This window comes from Ailuropoda melanoleuca, chromosome 16 (genome assembly GCF_002007445.2).
Source record: "Ailuropoda melanoleuca isolate Jingjing chromosome 16, ASM200744v2, whole genome shotgun sequence".
NCBI classification, from domain to species: domain Eukaryota; kingdom Metazoa; phylum Chordata; class Mammalia; order Carnivora; family Ursidae; genus Ailuropoda; species Ailuropoda melanoleuca.
This window is the reverse complement of record NC_048233.1, coordinates 91,146,339-91,160,075: the sequence shown is the minus strand read 5'-3', so window position 1 is coordinate 91,160,075 and position 13,737 is coordinate 91,146,339. Positions and strand designations below refer to the sequence as shown.

General features: G+C 61.5%; 1 protein-coding gene across 2 annotated transcripts; it reads left to right on the top strand.

Moving 5' to 3' along the window:
* The first annotated feature begins 6 nt into the window (after nucleotides 1-6).
* B4GALNT4 (beta-1,4-N-acetyl-galactosaminyltransferase 4) lies at nucleotides 7-12,327 on the top strand. Of its 2 annotated transcripts, XM_002929485.4 has the most exons (20): nucleotides 134-284; nucleotides 3,368-3,471; nucleotides 3,855-3,950; nucleotides 4,039-4,134; nucleotides 4,220-4,310; nucleotides 4,398-4,498; nucleotides 4,669-4,736; nucleotides 4,925-5,003; nucleotides 6,179-6,245; nucleotides 6,420-6,554; nucleotides 6,624-6,733; nucleotides 6,813-6,913; nucleotides 7,001-7,101; nucleotides 7,171-8,086; nucleotides 9,871-10,160; nucleotides 10,309-10,462; nucleotides 10,595-10,667; nucleotides 10,779-10,932; nucleotides 11,286-11,412; nucleotides 11,906-12,327. In XM_002929485.4, the coding sequence occupies exons 1-20, from the start codon at nucleotides 134-136 to the stop codon at nucleotides 12,027-12,029; spliced, it is 3,138 nt and encodes a 1,045-aa protein (XP_002929531.4). In that variant the 3' UTR covers nucleotides 12,030-12,327. The 2 variants fall into 2 exon arrangements, with proteins under 2 accessions (XP_034501623.1, XP_002929531.4); XM_034645732.1 differs by having other exon boundaries at nucleotides 7-284; nucleotides 7,001-8,086.
* Nucleotides 12,328-13,737: the final 1,410 nt, after the last annotated feature.

The window sequence follows — 13,737 nt, the reverse complement described above, 5'->3', positions numbered from 1 at the left end:
GCCGCAACCCTGTGGCCGCGGGCGGCGGACAAAGGGCCATGCGGGGCCGGGAGATGCGGCGCGGGGCGCGCGGGAACCGGGGGCCGCAGCGGTGCCGCTGAGCTCGGCCCGAGGTGGGGCGGGGCCGGCCGCGATGCCGTGGTTCCCGGTGAAGAAGATCCGCAAACAGATCAAGCTGCTGCTTCTGCTGGTGCTGCTGACCTGCGCCGCGTGGCTCACGTACGTGCACCTGAACTTGGTGCGCCAGGGCCGCGCGCTGCGCCAGCGGCTGGGCTACGGGCGAGGTACGGGAGGGGGCGCGCGCCCTGGGGGCGGGGGGCGGTGAGGGCTACGAGCAGCGCGGGGTCCGGGTCTTCTCACCGCGCCCGGGTCTCGGCGTGGGCCAGACGCGACCGGAGACCCTGGTGGCCCTACCCCGCTCGGCGATATTGGGGCAGGGGGCGCGGTTCGGCCCGGCCCGGAGCCCAATGACGTCAGCAGTGACGTGCGCGACCCTCTTGGGGAGCGTCCCCAAACCTGGCGGACTCCGGGATCTGACCTGGAGCCGGTAGTGACGGGGTTTACGGTGGGCTCTTGGAGACATCGCCCCCAGGCCCTGCATGCTGGGATTTCCAAGAAGGCCTTGCACCTCCACCACTTGCCTCCCTAGCAGAGCCTCAGTTTACCCATCTGCTGGGGAAGAGGGGAGAGACAGATCCAGCCTCCCGACGGGGTGGGGGTGGGGGAAGGGTTTGGAGGGAGCTGACTGGTGCTGTTGGAAAGCTTCCTGGAGGGGGTGCCGTAGGTAAACCTGTAACAAGAGACTGAGAGGCTTTTGTGTGGGGGTGATGGAGATCCATCCTGGGGACCCCTGAACTGCACGGAGTGAACTTCCCCAGATTCCTCCAGCTCACACTTCAGTGAGGACAGTGAACCCACAAAGCAAATCAGGCCCTGCTGAGTCTTGTGAGAAAGAGCCAGGGGAAGGGTCATGCCCCTTTAGCTAAGAGGATCCAATGGCCTCTTGAACGTGGAGGCTGCTGAAACACATCTAGGACCTGGTGGGAAGAGGAGAAGCAGAGAGCCTGGGGAAGGGGTGTGGGGATGGGAGCGAGGGCAGCACCTCAGGGCAGGCGTAACCACCACACCCCCACACTGCCTATCCCAAATGTCCCAGCTAGGGCGGGAGCAGAAGCCCTTGCCCAGGCCTGGGAAGATCCCAGCCAGGCTGCCCCGGCCCTTCTTAAGGAAGCAGGGTGCTGGGTGTCCTTAGGATAGGAGGTGGGGAGAGTCTTGCTTCGTAAAGATTCATAACAATGACTTTGGCTCCCAACACCCAGGGCCACTCCACCGAGGGGTCCAAACCCCCCTGTTCAGTCCCACTCCTGTCTCCCAGTTGCCAAAGCACTCGGCCTCCCCTGTGTGCCTGGACACCTGGCTCCACGGAGCTCCCGGGCCAGGGGTCTGGAGCTTGTCCCAACCCCCCAGAGTCCATACACCTTACAGCCACCACACTCTTGAGAGGCCCCCAGCACTGCTCAGTCCCTAAAAGAAGCCCTCCTCCCACAGCTCTGAGCAAACGAGGCAGGACCCAGTGCGTGACCCAATGACACAGAACAAAACCAGACCCCCTTCCCCAGCCACCTCTGTGGCTTTCCAAGCAACCACAGTCCTCCCCAACTTGACTTCCTGAGCAGCTGGGGAGTCTAGCTCAGCAACTGGGGAGGGGGTGGAGGTGTGGGAACCCCATTTCTGAGTCCCTCTCTGCTCTCAGCTATGTCAGCAGAGAAGCTGGGTGATGGGCCAGACTGCCCTCACTACTCCTGGGTGAGCAGGAGCTGTTCAGGGTCCTGGAAGGTCAAACTCTCATGTGGCACCTTCCAGGAACAGCCCCAGCCCACAGATCTTGGCTCCAGGCTGCAGCCTCACCTTTTGTCCGCCACCTGGGCTACCCCCAGGGTAAGGCTTGTGAGAAGCTGAACAGCTGGACATGCCTGAGGCCTTTTTGAGTGTTGGGTCAGTGCTGTCTTCACTTACAACTGGGGTGGCAGCACTGGAGCGGGGCAGGGGGCGACTTTCCTGGTACCCTGCAGGATACCCGTGTGGCAGGAGGCCCCTTTGGACCTCACTGTGCAGGACAGTGGTGGCAGCCTAGGATGAGACCCCACCACAGAAGACTCTTAGTACCCATGGACTTAGCTTGGTGGGCAGGGAGTATCAGGGCCAGGCTGTGGGGATTTGGCCAGGAGCCTCTTGGGGGCTCATCTCCTAGCTGGACAGAGGGCAGTGAGGGAGGAACCCAGAAGGAGCAGGTGGGCAGGTACCACAGGAGTCCCACAGGCAGGAGACCAAGAACAGCTCCCCTGTCTTGGAGAAGGGGCCCGGGTCAATTGTATCCACACAGTAATCTAGCTCCTGGGGTCAGGATGTCAAAACCCGGGCTTGCCCTGGAGCAAAGGCGGGGCTCCTGGATTGGAGATCCCTGGGTGGGAGCGCCAGGAGGGGTAGAGGTGGGATACAATAAAGCCTCCCTTGCAGAGCCTCAGGTCCCAGGGTGTGGCACTCCCCCCCCACCCCCACGGGGGGGGGGGGGGGGGNGGGGGACAGGGTGGGATGTTCAGGTCCACAGCTTGGACAAGAAGTCTGGGAATTTGAGGGAGTTAGGGGCATGGCAAGGCCCCAGGCTAGGGGATGTGTGTGTGTGTTGGGGGGGGGGCGGTGCTAAGTGCTAGAGATGTCCACAGACAGATCAGGAAGGGTTCCTCCAGGGGTACATCCTCTCTCCATGGCTACGTTGGCCCCAGGTCCTCCAGCAGCCAGATCAGTGTGTCTATCCCTCTTCTGTCCAGGCTGGTGCCAGGGCTCCTAGGTCCTGAACCCCCACTCTGAGGGCAGCCGGTGGCACGTGTGCCGTGAGCTGGGGCTGGCTTAGCCTTAAGACAGAAGCACCAGCTTTCCCAATAACAAGTTCCAGCACTAACCCTTAGCACAGTTTTGATAAGGGAAGGAGACACGAAACACTCAGTATAAGGGAAAAGTGCTGAGGGCACTTCCTGGGGGTCCTCCTGACGGAAGAGCAACTGACCAGGATGGCCAGATAAGTGTGTACATATCAGACACAACTCTGCTCCCTGGTACCGGTCAAGGAGCTCGGAAGAGCCAGGCGGAGGCCTTGGGAGGGGGCTGCCCACCCCCAGAGGCAGGATGCGGGGGCAGCCCAGCAGAGAGCAATTGCATAACTACAGGTCGGGGGGTCAGGTACTCTGAGGGAGCAGACTGAAGGGAGAGGCTTCCGTGGGAGACCCACTGCCCCCCGCTGACCCCAGCAGCAGGGGCCGTGCCGTGGAGAGAGCCTGGGCCCCAGTCCTGCCCCACATGCCACCCACAGATGGTGAGAAGCTGAGCGGTGTGACAGAGGGCAGGGGTGTCCGGGCTGCACTGTCCACACAGAGGGCGGAGGACTCCAGCGAGAGCCGTGAGGAGGAGCAGGCGGTGAGCAGGGCTGTGGGAAAGAACACGTGTGTGCAGCACACGCACTTGGGTGCAGTGGCCTCGGAGCCCGTGGGCTGTGTGGACGGAAGGCTCCGTGGGCTTGTTGGAGCGTGCTCTCACACCAAGCACCACCCAGACACAGACAGCCCAGACTGGAGTCCGGGCCTGGGTGGACGTAGTGGTGCACGTGTGGGTGGCCCCGTGTCGGCCTGGTCATCTTCCAGTAACGAAGGTCATCTGGACGTGTGGTCAGGGTACGATGGATTTGGGATTTTTGCCTGGATGTGTGCAGGGGAGTCCTTGCGAGGTTTGTGTCCCACTGCATGTGGTTGTGGGATCCCTCCCGTCTCTCAGCTTTGACCTGGTGCCTTTTCTGTCTGTAGCCTGAAGGCCAGGACCCAAACATGCTGTTTCCTGCAGGGGCTGGAAAGCCACCCCCTCTGAACCTCACTCATCAGGTGCCCCCATGGTGGGAAGAGGTGAGCTCCAATCGGCTTGTGATGGGCTTCGGGGGAGTGCTGGAGGTGGGGCTTTGCGGAAGGTAAGGCCCCCCTCCCGCCCCCCCAGTACAAGGGGCAGGTGAACCTGCACGTGTTTGAGGACTGGTGTGGAGGCGCTGTGGGCCATCTGAGGAGAAACCTGCACTTCCCGCTGTTCCCTCATGTGAGTGCTGGGGGGCAGGGTGGGCCCCACAGGGCGGGAAAGGGTACGCAGTGGGCTTTGACATCAGAGGCCACTGCCCCCCCAGACGCGCACCACCGTGAAGAAGTTGGCCGTGTCCCCCAAGTGGAAGAACTATGGACTACGGATTTTCGGCTTCATCCACCCGGCGAGAGATGGTGCGAGGCGGGGTGACATGCCAGGTGGCGGGGGGGGGAGATCAGAAGGGGCCCCACACCCCCCTGAGTCCCTGTCCTGTGGCCTAGGAGACGTCCAGTTCTCTGTGGCTTCAGATGACAACTCTGAGTTCTGGCTGAGCCCAAACGAGAGCCCGGCGAGTGCCCAGCTGGTGGCCTTTGTGGGCAAGGTACCCTCAACCCCACAGCCCTCCTGCCCCAGTCCCCCGTCTGTCTTCACTGGGCCTCCTGCCGCCTCGGCCACCTGTCTTCTCCAGCTTCTAAGGGACGGGGACTGGATGAGGCTGGTGCCCCCAAAGAGAGGGTGAAGCCCCCACACCCCTTCTGTATTGCTTCCCAGACTGGCTCAGAGTGGACAGCACCTGGAGAATTCACCAAGTTCAGCTCCCAGGTGTCCAAGCCCAAGCGGTGAGTGACTGGGAGTGTGTGTGGATGAGTGTGCACACATTCGCACACACGTGAAACCACTGCACTTGTGCTGTCCTGGCCACACCACCCTGGGGCACCATCCCTGAGCACCCCATCTTCTCTGTGCTCTTGTTTGGGCTTCCTGCGGGCATCGCAGGGGCCTGTCCCCTGATCCCTTGTGTCCCCAGGCTCATGGCCTCCCGGAGGTACTACTTTGAGCTGCTGCACAAGCAGGACGACCGAGGCTCAGACCACGTGGAAGTGGGCGTGAGTGCGGCTTGCCATCCGTGGGCTTCTAGAGAATGCACCTCCCCTCCCCTGCCCTCTCTGCTCGCAACACTCCCTTCAGGGCCCCCACCCCGGGAGTTCCTGTCTAGTTGGCAAAGCAGACGCTCAGGGACGGTGCTTGGGGTCAACTCTGCCTGCTCAGAAAGCTGCATGGAGGAAGTGATGCTGGAGTAGAGTCCTGAGAGATGAGATGTTCATAGGGAGATCAAAAGAGGAGAGAATCTGGGATGGGGGTGCATCAGATGAATTCCAGATCTCAACAGCAGAGGAATGGGAACACCCAGCATTCTTCCAGAACTCCAGGGGGTCCAGTGGCCAGGTAGGGCCTGCAGTGCCAACCCTGGACAGCTCTGGCTTTGTCCTGAGAATGAAGCAATTGGGTTTGCATTTCAGGAAAAACCCTTTGGCCACTGTTGCAGAGAGCCTGCGGAGAGGGTCCTTTTATGTGTGGTCCCTGAACCGGGGAAGTGGGAAAGGAAGAAGTGGCAGGTGCAGGGGGAAGGGGGTTTGCACAAGACAGAGGGCCTGAGCCTGGCTGCGTGTGGGGTGATGACTAGATTGGGATAGGGGGTTCTCAGCCCCAGTTCTGTGGGATGTCGCATGTGTCAGGTGTATGTGACAGGCATCAACCCAGCTCAGCTGGCAGGGAGTCCAGGCTGGAGATGCAGGGTTACGGTGATTTTGTGGAAGATGAGGGGGTGCCAAGAGGCCCCAGAATGAGCTAGGGAGGGAAGAGGGCCTAGAACAGCTCCTGGGAACCCCAGCTGGAGAAGAGGGAGGGAGGGACAGAGCCTGCAAAGGAGACTGAGAAGGAACAGCCATAGGAGGGGGAGAGCTAGTGAGATGAGCTGTGCCAGCCCTTGGAAGGTCAGCTGTGACCTCCAGGAGAGCAATGGCTGTAGAATGGGGAAGCAGGCCACAGGAAAGCTGTGACCAGCAGGCAAGGGAGTGCTTAGGATTTCAGGAAAGGCCTGGCGGGAGCATGGGGAGGGGTCCTTACCTGCCCCCAAGAACCCCTCTCTCATCCACCCTCCAAGTTTCCCGTATCCTTGAAGGGGCTGCCCCCACTAGTTCCCCATGCCCACATCTGAGAAGACCCATTCCTTTCAAGCTCTGTTCCCATTCTGGTCCTGACCACTCTCTCCCTCCCCCAGTGGCGAGCCTTCTTGCCGGGCCTGAAGTTTGAGGTCATAGGCTCTGCTCACATCTCCCTGTACACAGGTGCGGAGCTCCGTACCTCTCTGGGGAGTGGGGTGGGCTCCTGATGGGTGGTCTCCTTGGGGTGGGCTCTGGATGTGGGTGGGGAGGGGTGAGGAGTGGTCTCTGGGTATTCCTGGGGATACCCCTGGTATCCTGGGGTATCTCTGGGGATACCACACATCCCTCTGCCCCCAGATGAGTCATCCCTGAAGATGGACCATGTGGCCCACGTCCCCCAGTCTCCAGCTAGCCATGTGGGGGGCCAGCTGCCGCAGGAGGAGCCCAGAGCTGACATGCTGCGCCCAGACCCCCGAGACACCTTCTTCCTCAGTGAGAGGGGACCCTGGAGAGGGGGGCGGGGACACCCACCCTGCCGCTCTGTGACCACTCCTCCCACAGCTCCTCGGGTGGAGCCTTCAAGTCTGGAGAATGTGCTGGAGCCCTGCGCCTATGCTCCCACCTACGTTGTCAAGGACTTTCCCATTGCAAGATACCAGGGGCTGCAGTTTGTAAGTGTCCCTCACCAAGAGTTTCCTGAGACCTGCACCCCCCTCCCAGGGTCCTCTGAGCCCTCTGCCCTGCCCACAGGTGTATCTGTCCTTCGTCTACCCCAACGATCACACGCGCCTCACGCACATGGAGACCGAGAACAAGTGCTTCTACCGGGAGTCACCGCTGTACTTGGAAAGGTGGGGGGAGGGGCGCAGCAGCAAGGAATGGGGGCGGGGCTTCCTCGCGGGCGGGGTGTCCTCGCTGATGCCCCGCCCCCGCCCCAGGTTTGGGTTCTATAAGTACATGAAGATGGACAGAGAGGAGGGGCAGGAAGACGAAGAGGAGGAGATGCAGCGCCGAGCCTTCCTCTTTCTCAACCCGGATGGTGAGTGCCCCCCAGGCCCCCCAGCGTGTGCCCACCTGGGCGTGGCAGGCTTAACCATGCTTCCCACAGACTTCCTGGACGATGAGGACGAAGGGGAGCTGCTAGACAGTCTAGAGCCTACGGAGGCGTCCCCCCTGCAGAGCGGCCGACGATTCCCTTCCCCGGTGGCCCCCACCACGCCACCGGGAGCCATGCCTACCCCGCCAGCGCCTCCCAGCACCCGGGACCTACCAATCCCCAGGCGCTCCCGGGCGCTGAGCTGGGCTGCCCGGGCAGCGCGCCCCCTGCCCCTCTTCTTGGGCCGCGCCCTGCGTCCCCGAGCCGCAGCTGAGCAGACGCCCCCAAAGGTGTATGTGACACGGGTGCGGCCGGGACTACGGGCACCCCCGCGGGCCCTGGCACCTCTCAGCCCACGCGGCCCGCCCTGGCCGCCCTTCCCCGGAGTCTTCCTCCGTCCCAGACCTCTTCCCCGGGTGCAGCTGCGGGCACCCCCACGCCCGCCCCGGTCTCGAGGCCGCAGGACCGGTGGCTCCCCGGCCACAGAGCTGAGGCCCTCTGCCCGGGCGCAGGCCACCCAGGGGAGCCGGGAGGGCCAGCCGCGCACGCTGGGACTCACGGCACCCACCGCGGACTTGAACTTGTCGTCAGAAGCACAGCCTGTGACCTCCTTCCTGAGCTTGTCCCAGGTGTCCAGGCCACAGCTGCCTGGGCAGGACGAGGAGGACGAGGAGGAGGAAGCAGACGAGGATGGCGCCCAGGGCGAGGAGGACAGCGAGGAGGCAGCGGGGGCCCCCCGCAGCCGCTGGCGCGAGGACGCCATTGACTGGCAGCGCACGTTCAGCGTGGGCGCGATGGACTTCGAGCTGTTGCGCTCCGACTGGAACGACCTGCGCTGCAACGTGTCCGGGAACCTGCAGCTGCCCGAGGCCGAGGCCGTAGACGTGGTGGCTCAGTACATGGAGCGGCTCAACGCCCGCCATGGCGGGTATGGGGGACGGGCGCACATGGAAGGGGAGGGCCTAGCCTCTGTGGGACCTTCGACCTTCCCTAGGGCCCAGGGTACTGACCTGGCAGTGCACCCACACCACCTAGGGAGGAGTCTTCTCTGCCTGTCTCTTCTGTGTCTTCTGGGGTGTCTTATTGTCCAGGTTCCCTGTCCAGTGTTAGAAGCCTCACCCGCCCACACACACACCCCCAGGGCTGGCTCCCCTGTCCTGCACCCCCAGACCCCACCCTGTCACCTTGGGCCTGAACCCAAGAATGAATCTGAGCCAGCCAGCTCTTTCCTCCAAATACAGACACATCCAAAAGTCAAGCTGAGTGTCCCTGGACCCCTCCTGTTCTGCTGGAACAGTGCTACTGGGTCTTCCAAGAGGGCCTTCCTCTGACTTCAGGGGACGGCACAGGGCTCCTGCCCCATGGCTGCCTCTGGTCTCCCCTAGGCCCCAGGAATCTAAGTCTGTCTCCACCCGCATGTAGGTAGTGGTGTGGCAAGTGGGAGGCCTCAACTTGGCCCCACTGGAGGCACCGGTGAGTTCTGAGTTGTGTGAGCCTTGAAGGAGGGGCAGAATGTGCACAGATGGCAATGGCAAAGGCACTGGGACAGGAGGCCAGGGGCCTGGTGTGCAGAGGTTGGAGAAGGGGCCGTTGTGCGCCTTGACCAACCTGCTCAGCGCTCGTTTTTCTTACTTTCAATACAAGGTTTTTCTTACTTTCAATACAAGGGTTTGACCTGTTTGGGTGGGAGACAGGCCTGTTGCTGCCTTGGAGAGGAGTAGACAGGATGGGAAGCTCATAGGGGCCATGACTGACAGGCTAGGTCCGGGTCAGTGATGGGATGGCATGGGAGCGGCAGGGATCTGATTCTAGGTGGTTGGGTGTGAGCCTGCCCTTGGCTCTAAGCTTCCTGAGGGCAGGGTATGAATGGCTCCAAGGACTGAGAGTGTAGGTAGACCCAGAGCATTTGGGACAAAAAGTCCGTGACACTTGGGTAGACCATAGTGGGGACGGCAGGGGTAGACCTTGGAGGTCACATAGGTAGGCTCCCATGGTGAAGGACGCTACCTGCAAAGAGAGGGCATGCAGCAGAAGGAAGAGGCAACCTTAGCAAGGGCAGGATCCTGTTTTCCTAGGATGAGAAGTCTTTGCTTGAAGGCAGAATGGAGGACGAAAGATATACTCAGCAGGGCCAGAACAGGGGGAAGGGGCAGAAAAGGCTCAGGGTAGGCCCAGTGGCATCTTCCCTCAGGGCCTTAGAAAGAGCAGGGGCGGGTTGGGGCAAGCATGCCAGATTGGATACCCTAGAACAAAGACCCTGTAGGAGGAGGAAGTCAGCTTACCCAGCATTAGGGGACATTGAAGGCAAGTTAGAATCTGCCTATGGTCCTAGAATGCCACTTTCAGACATCCGAACCTCATTCTGTGGACAGTGGGTGGCCCTGAAGTTTTCTGAGCACGTCATAAAGATCACTGTGGATGTGAGCGGTGGCAGGAAGACCACAGAGGAGGAAAGGACGGGCCTGGGCCTGGGGGACGCTTCCAAGTGTGCGCTACCGTAGGGGGGGGGGCCCCACAATGGGGGCCTGTCTTGGAACTCCCGCGGGGCATAAGGTGTGAGGGGGCTGTGGCAGCCTGGGAGGGAAGAGGGTTCACAGCAGCTACCCCAGCCCGTCAGCTTGAGCGGCCACCTGGTCTCTGGGGCTGGGGGCAGAGAAGGGGGAAGGACGCAAGGTCGAAGCCGGATGGTGCTGACCCAGTCCCACTTCCCAGGCGGTACGCGCTTCTGCGCATTGTGAACGTGGAGAAGCGCCGAGACTCCGCGCGCGGAAGCCGCTTCCTCCTGGAGCTGGAGCTGCAGGAGCGCGGGGGTGGCCGCCTGCGCCTGTCAGAGTACGTCTTCCTGAGACTGCCGGGAGCCCACGCGGGAGACACAGACAGGGACGGAGAGAGTCCCGAGCCTGCCCCCGCCGCCACCACGCGCCCAGACGGCCGCCCCGAGCTCTGCCGGCCACTGCGCCTGGCCTGGCGCCAGGATGTGATGGTACACTTCATCGTGCCAGGTGCGCGGGAGTGCCACGGGCCCAGGCACCCGGGATGGGGGGTGGGGTTCCAGGAGACCTCCTCGCGAGGTGAGGGAGCACCACTGGCCGTGGACAGGGTACCGCAAAGTCAGCGTGCGATGGACTCAGTGGTACCATCCTCCTCCAGTGAAGAACCAGGCGCGCTGGGTGGCACAGTTCCTGGCGGACATGGCCGCGCTGCACGCCCGCACCGGGGACTCGCTCTTCAGCGTCATCCTGGTGGACTTTGAGAGCGAGGATATGGATGTGGAGCGCGCCTTGCGCGCCGCTCGGCTGCCCCGGTAACAGCGCCCTCCACCCCCACTGGGGAGGACCGCGTGCATCTTGCCTCCTTGGGGAGGTGGGTTTTCCTACCCTTGCCCCCAGGGACCCGTGCCTGTGACTTCCCACCCCCGTTCTCCCTCACCCCCCAGGTACCAGTACCTGAGGCGAACTGGGAACTTCGAGCGCTCGGCGGGCTTGCAAGCCGGAGTGGACGCGGTGGAGGTGCCTGGGAGGGATGCGCGGCTGGGGAGAGCGAGATGGGGGGAGCCAAGGGAGGGTCAGCTTGGGGAGGAGTGGATGGGGCTCAGACTTCCCTGTGACCTCGACCTCCAGGATGCCAGCAGCATCGTTTTTCTCTGCGATCTGCACATCCATTTCCCCCCCAACATCCTGGATGGCATCCGCAAACACTGTGTGGAGGGCAAGCTGGCCTTTGCGCCTGTGGTCATGCGCCTAGGCTGCGGGAGCTCGCCTGGGGACCCTCACGGTAATGCCCTGGATGCCCCTATCCCAGTAACACTAGGAGTCCCACCAATGCCAGGGTAAAATCTAGGCCCCTGGGGGCCCCTCCCAATCCCTGAGGTAGGCCTAGGGACCCATCAATGCCCCTCTCAGTGCCCAGAACCCCAGGTCCTCCCCCCAGAACCTCCAGGGTCATGCCTGACCCCTAGGGACCTCCTCCAGCACCCCAGTCATGTGCAGAGCTCCAGATTATGACCCCCCATAGAAGGGTGACCCCTGAGAGCCCCTCTGATGATGGGACCCTGTACCAGACCCACTCCTGAGGTTGGGGAGGAAGGCTTGCAGGACCTGGTGTCTGACGGGCACCTCCCTGCCCAGGTTACTGGGAGGTGAATGGCTTTGGCCTCTTTGGGATCTACAAGTCAGACTTTGACCGCGTCGGAGGCATGAACACTGAGGAGTTCCGTGACCAGTGGGGGGGCGAGGACTGGGAGCTCCTGGACAGGTGACCACCTCCCCACCCTTCAGGGAGACTAAGGACATTTTCATAGCTTCCTCTGGATGGGGAGGGGGAAGCCCAAGGGGTCCTCACGTGCTGCCGGGACTCTGTCCATCTGCTTCATCTCTCAGGATCTGTGGGCCTAGGGAGAAACCCTTTGACCCCACCCCAATCCCCCAAACCCCTTACCTCCAGAGTCCTGCAGACTCAGGGAGAGCCTTTGAACAGACTCTGTCCCCAGATTCCACAGGCCCAGTGGTGGCCCTGAGTCCCCGTCTCCCGCCAGAGTCCTACAGTAGTGGAATCCCTGACACCCCCAGCCCCTGGCCTGGGTCCTGACCACTCCCATCCTGCCCACCCCCGGGTTCCAGAAGAATCAGGGCAGCCACAATTATCCCCCTACCACCCAGGCCCTGAAACCACCCCTCCCAAGACCCTACAGGCTCAGGGACAGCTCTGCCAGCCCTCCCCAGGGTCCTGACACCCCTTTTCTACCCAGAGTCCTGCAGGCAGGGCTGGAGGTGGAGCGGCTCCGACTGAGGAATTTCTACCACCACTACCACTCCAAGCGGGGAATGTGGGGCACACGCAGCCGGAAAGGCTCCCGCACAGAGGGGCCCTGAAGACAAGGCAACCCTCCCAGCCCCTGGCTGCAGTCCTGTGGTTGTAGCTGGAGGCCGGGCCCTGAGCCTGGTCCCTGGGGACCTGGCAGGGCTCATCCCAGGGGCACAGCCACCACCTGTGCCTGGCCCACAGGGGCCACCTCCCCCTTCGTGCCCCTCCCCAGAGAGGCAGGCTTCACAGCTGGTTGGGGCCTGGGCTTGGTCCCCATACTCTGTGCGATGATTTCTGTGAAATTTTGCTGTAGCGATGACATTGTTTTCAGGATTTCCGAGAGTTCTGTCTGTTCCGTTTTTTATTCAGAATGAAATGAAATATTTTTTTTAGTTCTGACTTGTCCTCTGCCTGGTTCTCTTGGGAGGGCAGGGATGACTCTCTATGATTACCAGAGAGCCCTGGGCACTGCCTCTGCTCTCTCGGCTCCTTTCTGACTCACAGCGCCAGCAGCCACACTGACCTCCAACCTCTACCACACTCAGGACCACTCACCGCTCCCTTCCCTCTCCCCTTGCACCTCAGAGGTCGGACCTCGAGGGGAAAGAGCTTCCAACCTCTTCCTCGCCAGTCTGGGCCTGTGGAGTCACGTGGCCGCCCATGACAGACATGGGGCAGGGCCTTCGCACCTTTGAGAAAAGAGCATTCGGCCATTTCACAGCCCTCCCTTTTGAAAACAGAACTTGGATATTAGTCCTACCCCCCCTTCCCAGGAGGTGAAGGTGAACTTGCACCCCAGGTGGGCAGTGTCCTGTGACCATGTTAGGGGCAGGGTTCCGCTGCGTTGCCAGAAGCAGAAAACCCAAGGCAAGCTGGTTTACACCATAATGGGGAGGAAGGGTGCTCCTCTGACTTCTGTCATGTACGGAGAAGTTCAGGGTCAGGGGCATGCTGGGAGAGTGCTGACCAGAGGCTGGGTGATGCCGTCCAGGCCCAGCTCCTCCCTGGGGGTGTCAGCTGTAGAAGATGGGTCCCAATCCTGGGAGGGAGGCTGGCGCTCTGCCGGTGTGAGATCTCTGTGGCTGCCATAACACATTTCCACAGACTGTATCATCTCACAGTTCTGGGAGTCAGAAGGCCTAAAACCGAGGTTTCTGCGGGCCTGGCCTCCTGCAGGCTTTAGGACTGAATCTGCCTTGTCCTCTCCCCACCTCTAGAGGCTGCTTGGATTCCTTGGCTGAGGGCTGCTTCCTCCACCTTCAAAGCCGGCTGCTTGCCATTCTCATAGCCCGCCCTCCCCGTGTCTGTCATCTCTGCTTCCATTATCACTTCCTGCCTCCCTCTTGTAAGGACACCTGTGATTACACTGTCCCCCTCCATTAACCGGGACAATCTCCCCATCTCAATCGATTTTTTTTTTAAGATTTTATTTATTTGAGAGAGAGAGAGAGAGGACAAGGCATGGAGAGGGAGAAGCAGGCTCCCTATCGAGCAGGGAGCCTGATGCGGGGCCTGATTCCAGGACCGTGGGATTATCACCTGAGCCAAAGGCAGCCACTTAACCAACTGAGCCACCCAGGTGCCCCTCAATCAATATTCTTTTTGTAATCACATCTGCAAAGTCCTTTTTGCCATATAAGGTGACAGTCACAGGTTTCATGGAGTAGGGCCTGGATGTTTTGGGGGCCATGGTTCTCTGTACTTATTTACTCACATTCAGTGGGAAGGCAGTACGTGCACCCAGCAGCCCAAACAATCCTCGTGAGATTGGCCCAA

What these genes read in the sequence shown, in the direction of transcription:
- B4GALNT4 (XM_034645732.1), top strand. Translation starts at nt 134, where the DNA reads ATGCCGTGGTTCCCGGTGAAGAAGATCCGCAAACAGATCAAGCTGCTG. An exon ending in TGCCCCCATGGTGGGAAGAG is followed by an intron (nt 3,951 to 4,038) that starts GTGAGCTCCAAT and finishes CCGCCCCCCCAG; the next exon opens with TACAAGGGGCAGGTGAACCT. An exon ending in TCACATCTCCCTGTACACAG is followed by an intron (nt 6,246 to 6,419) that starts GTGCGGAGCTCC and finishes CTCTGCCCCCAG; the next exon opens with ATGAGTCATCCCTGAAGATG.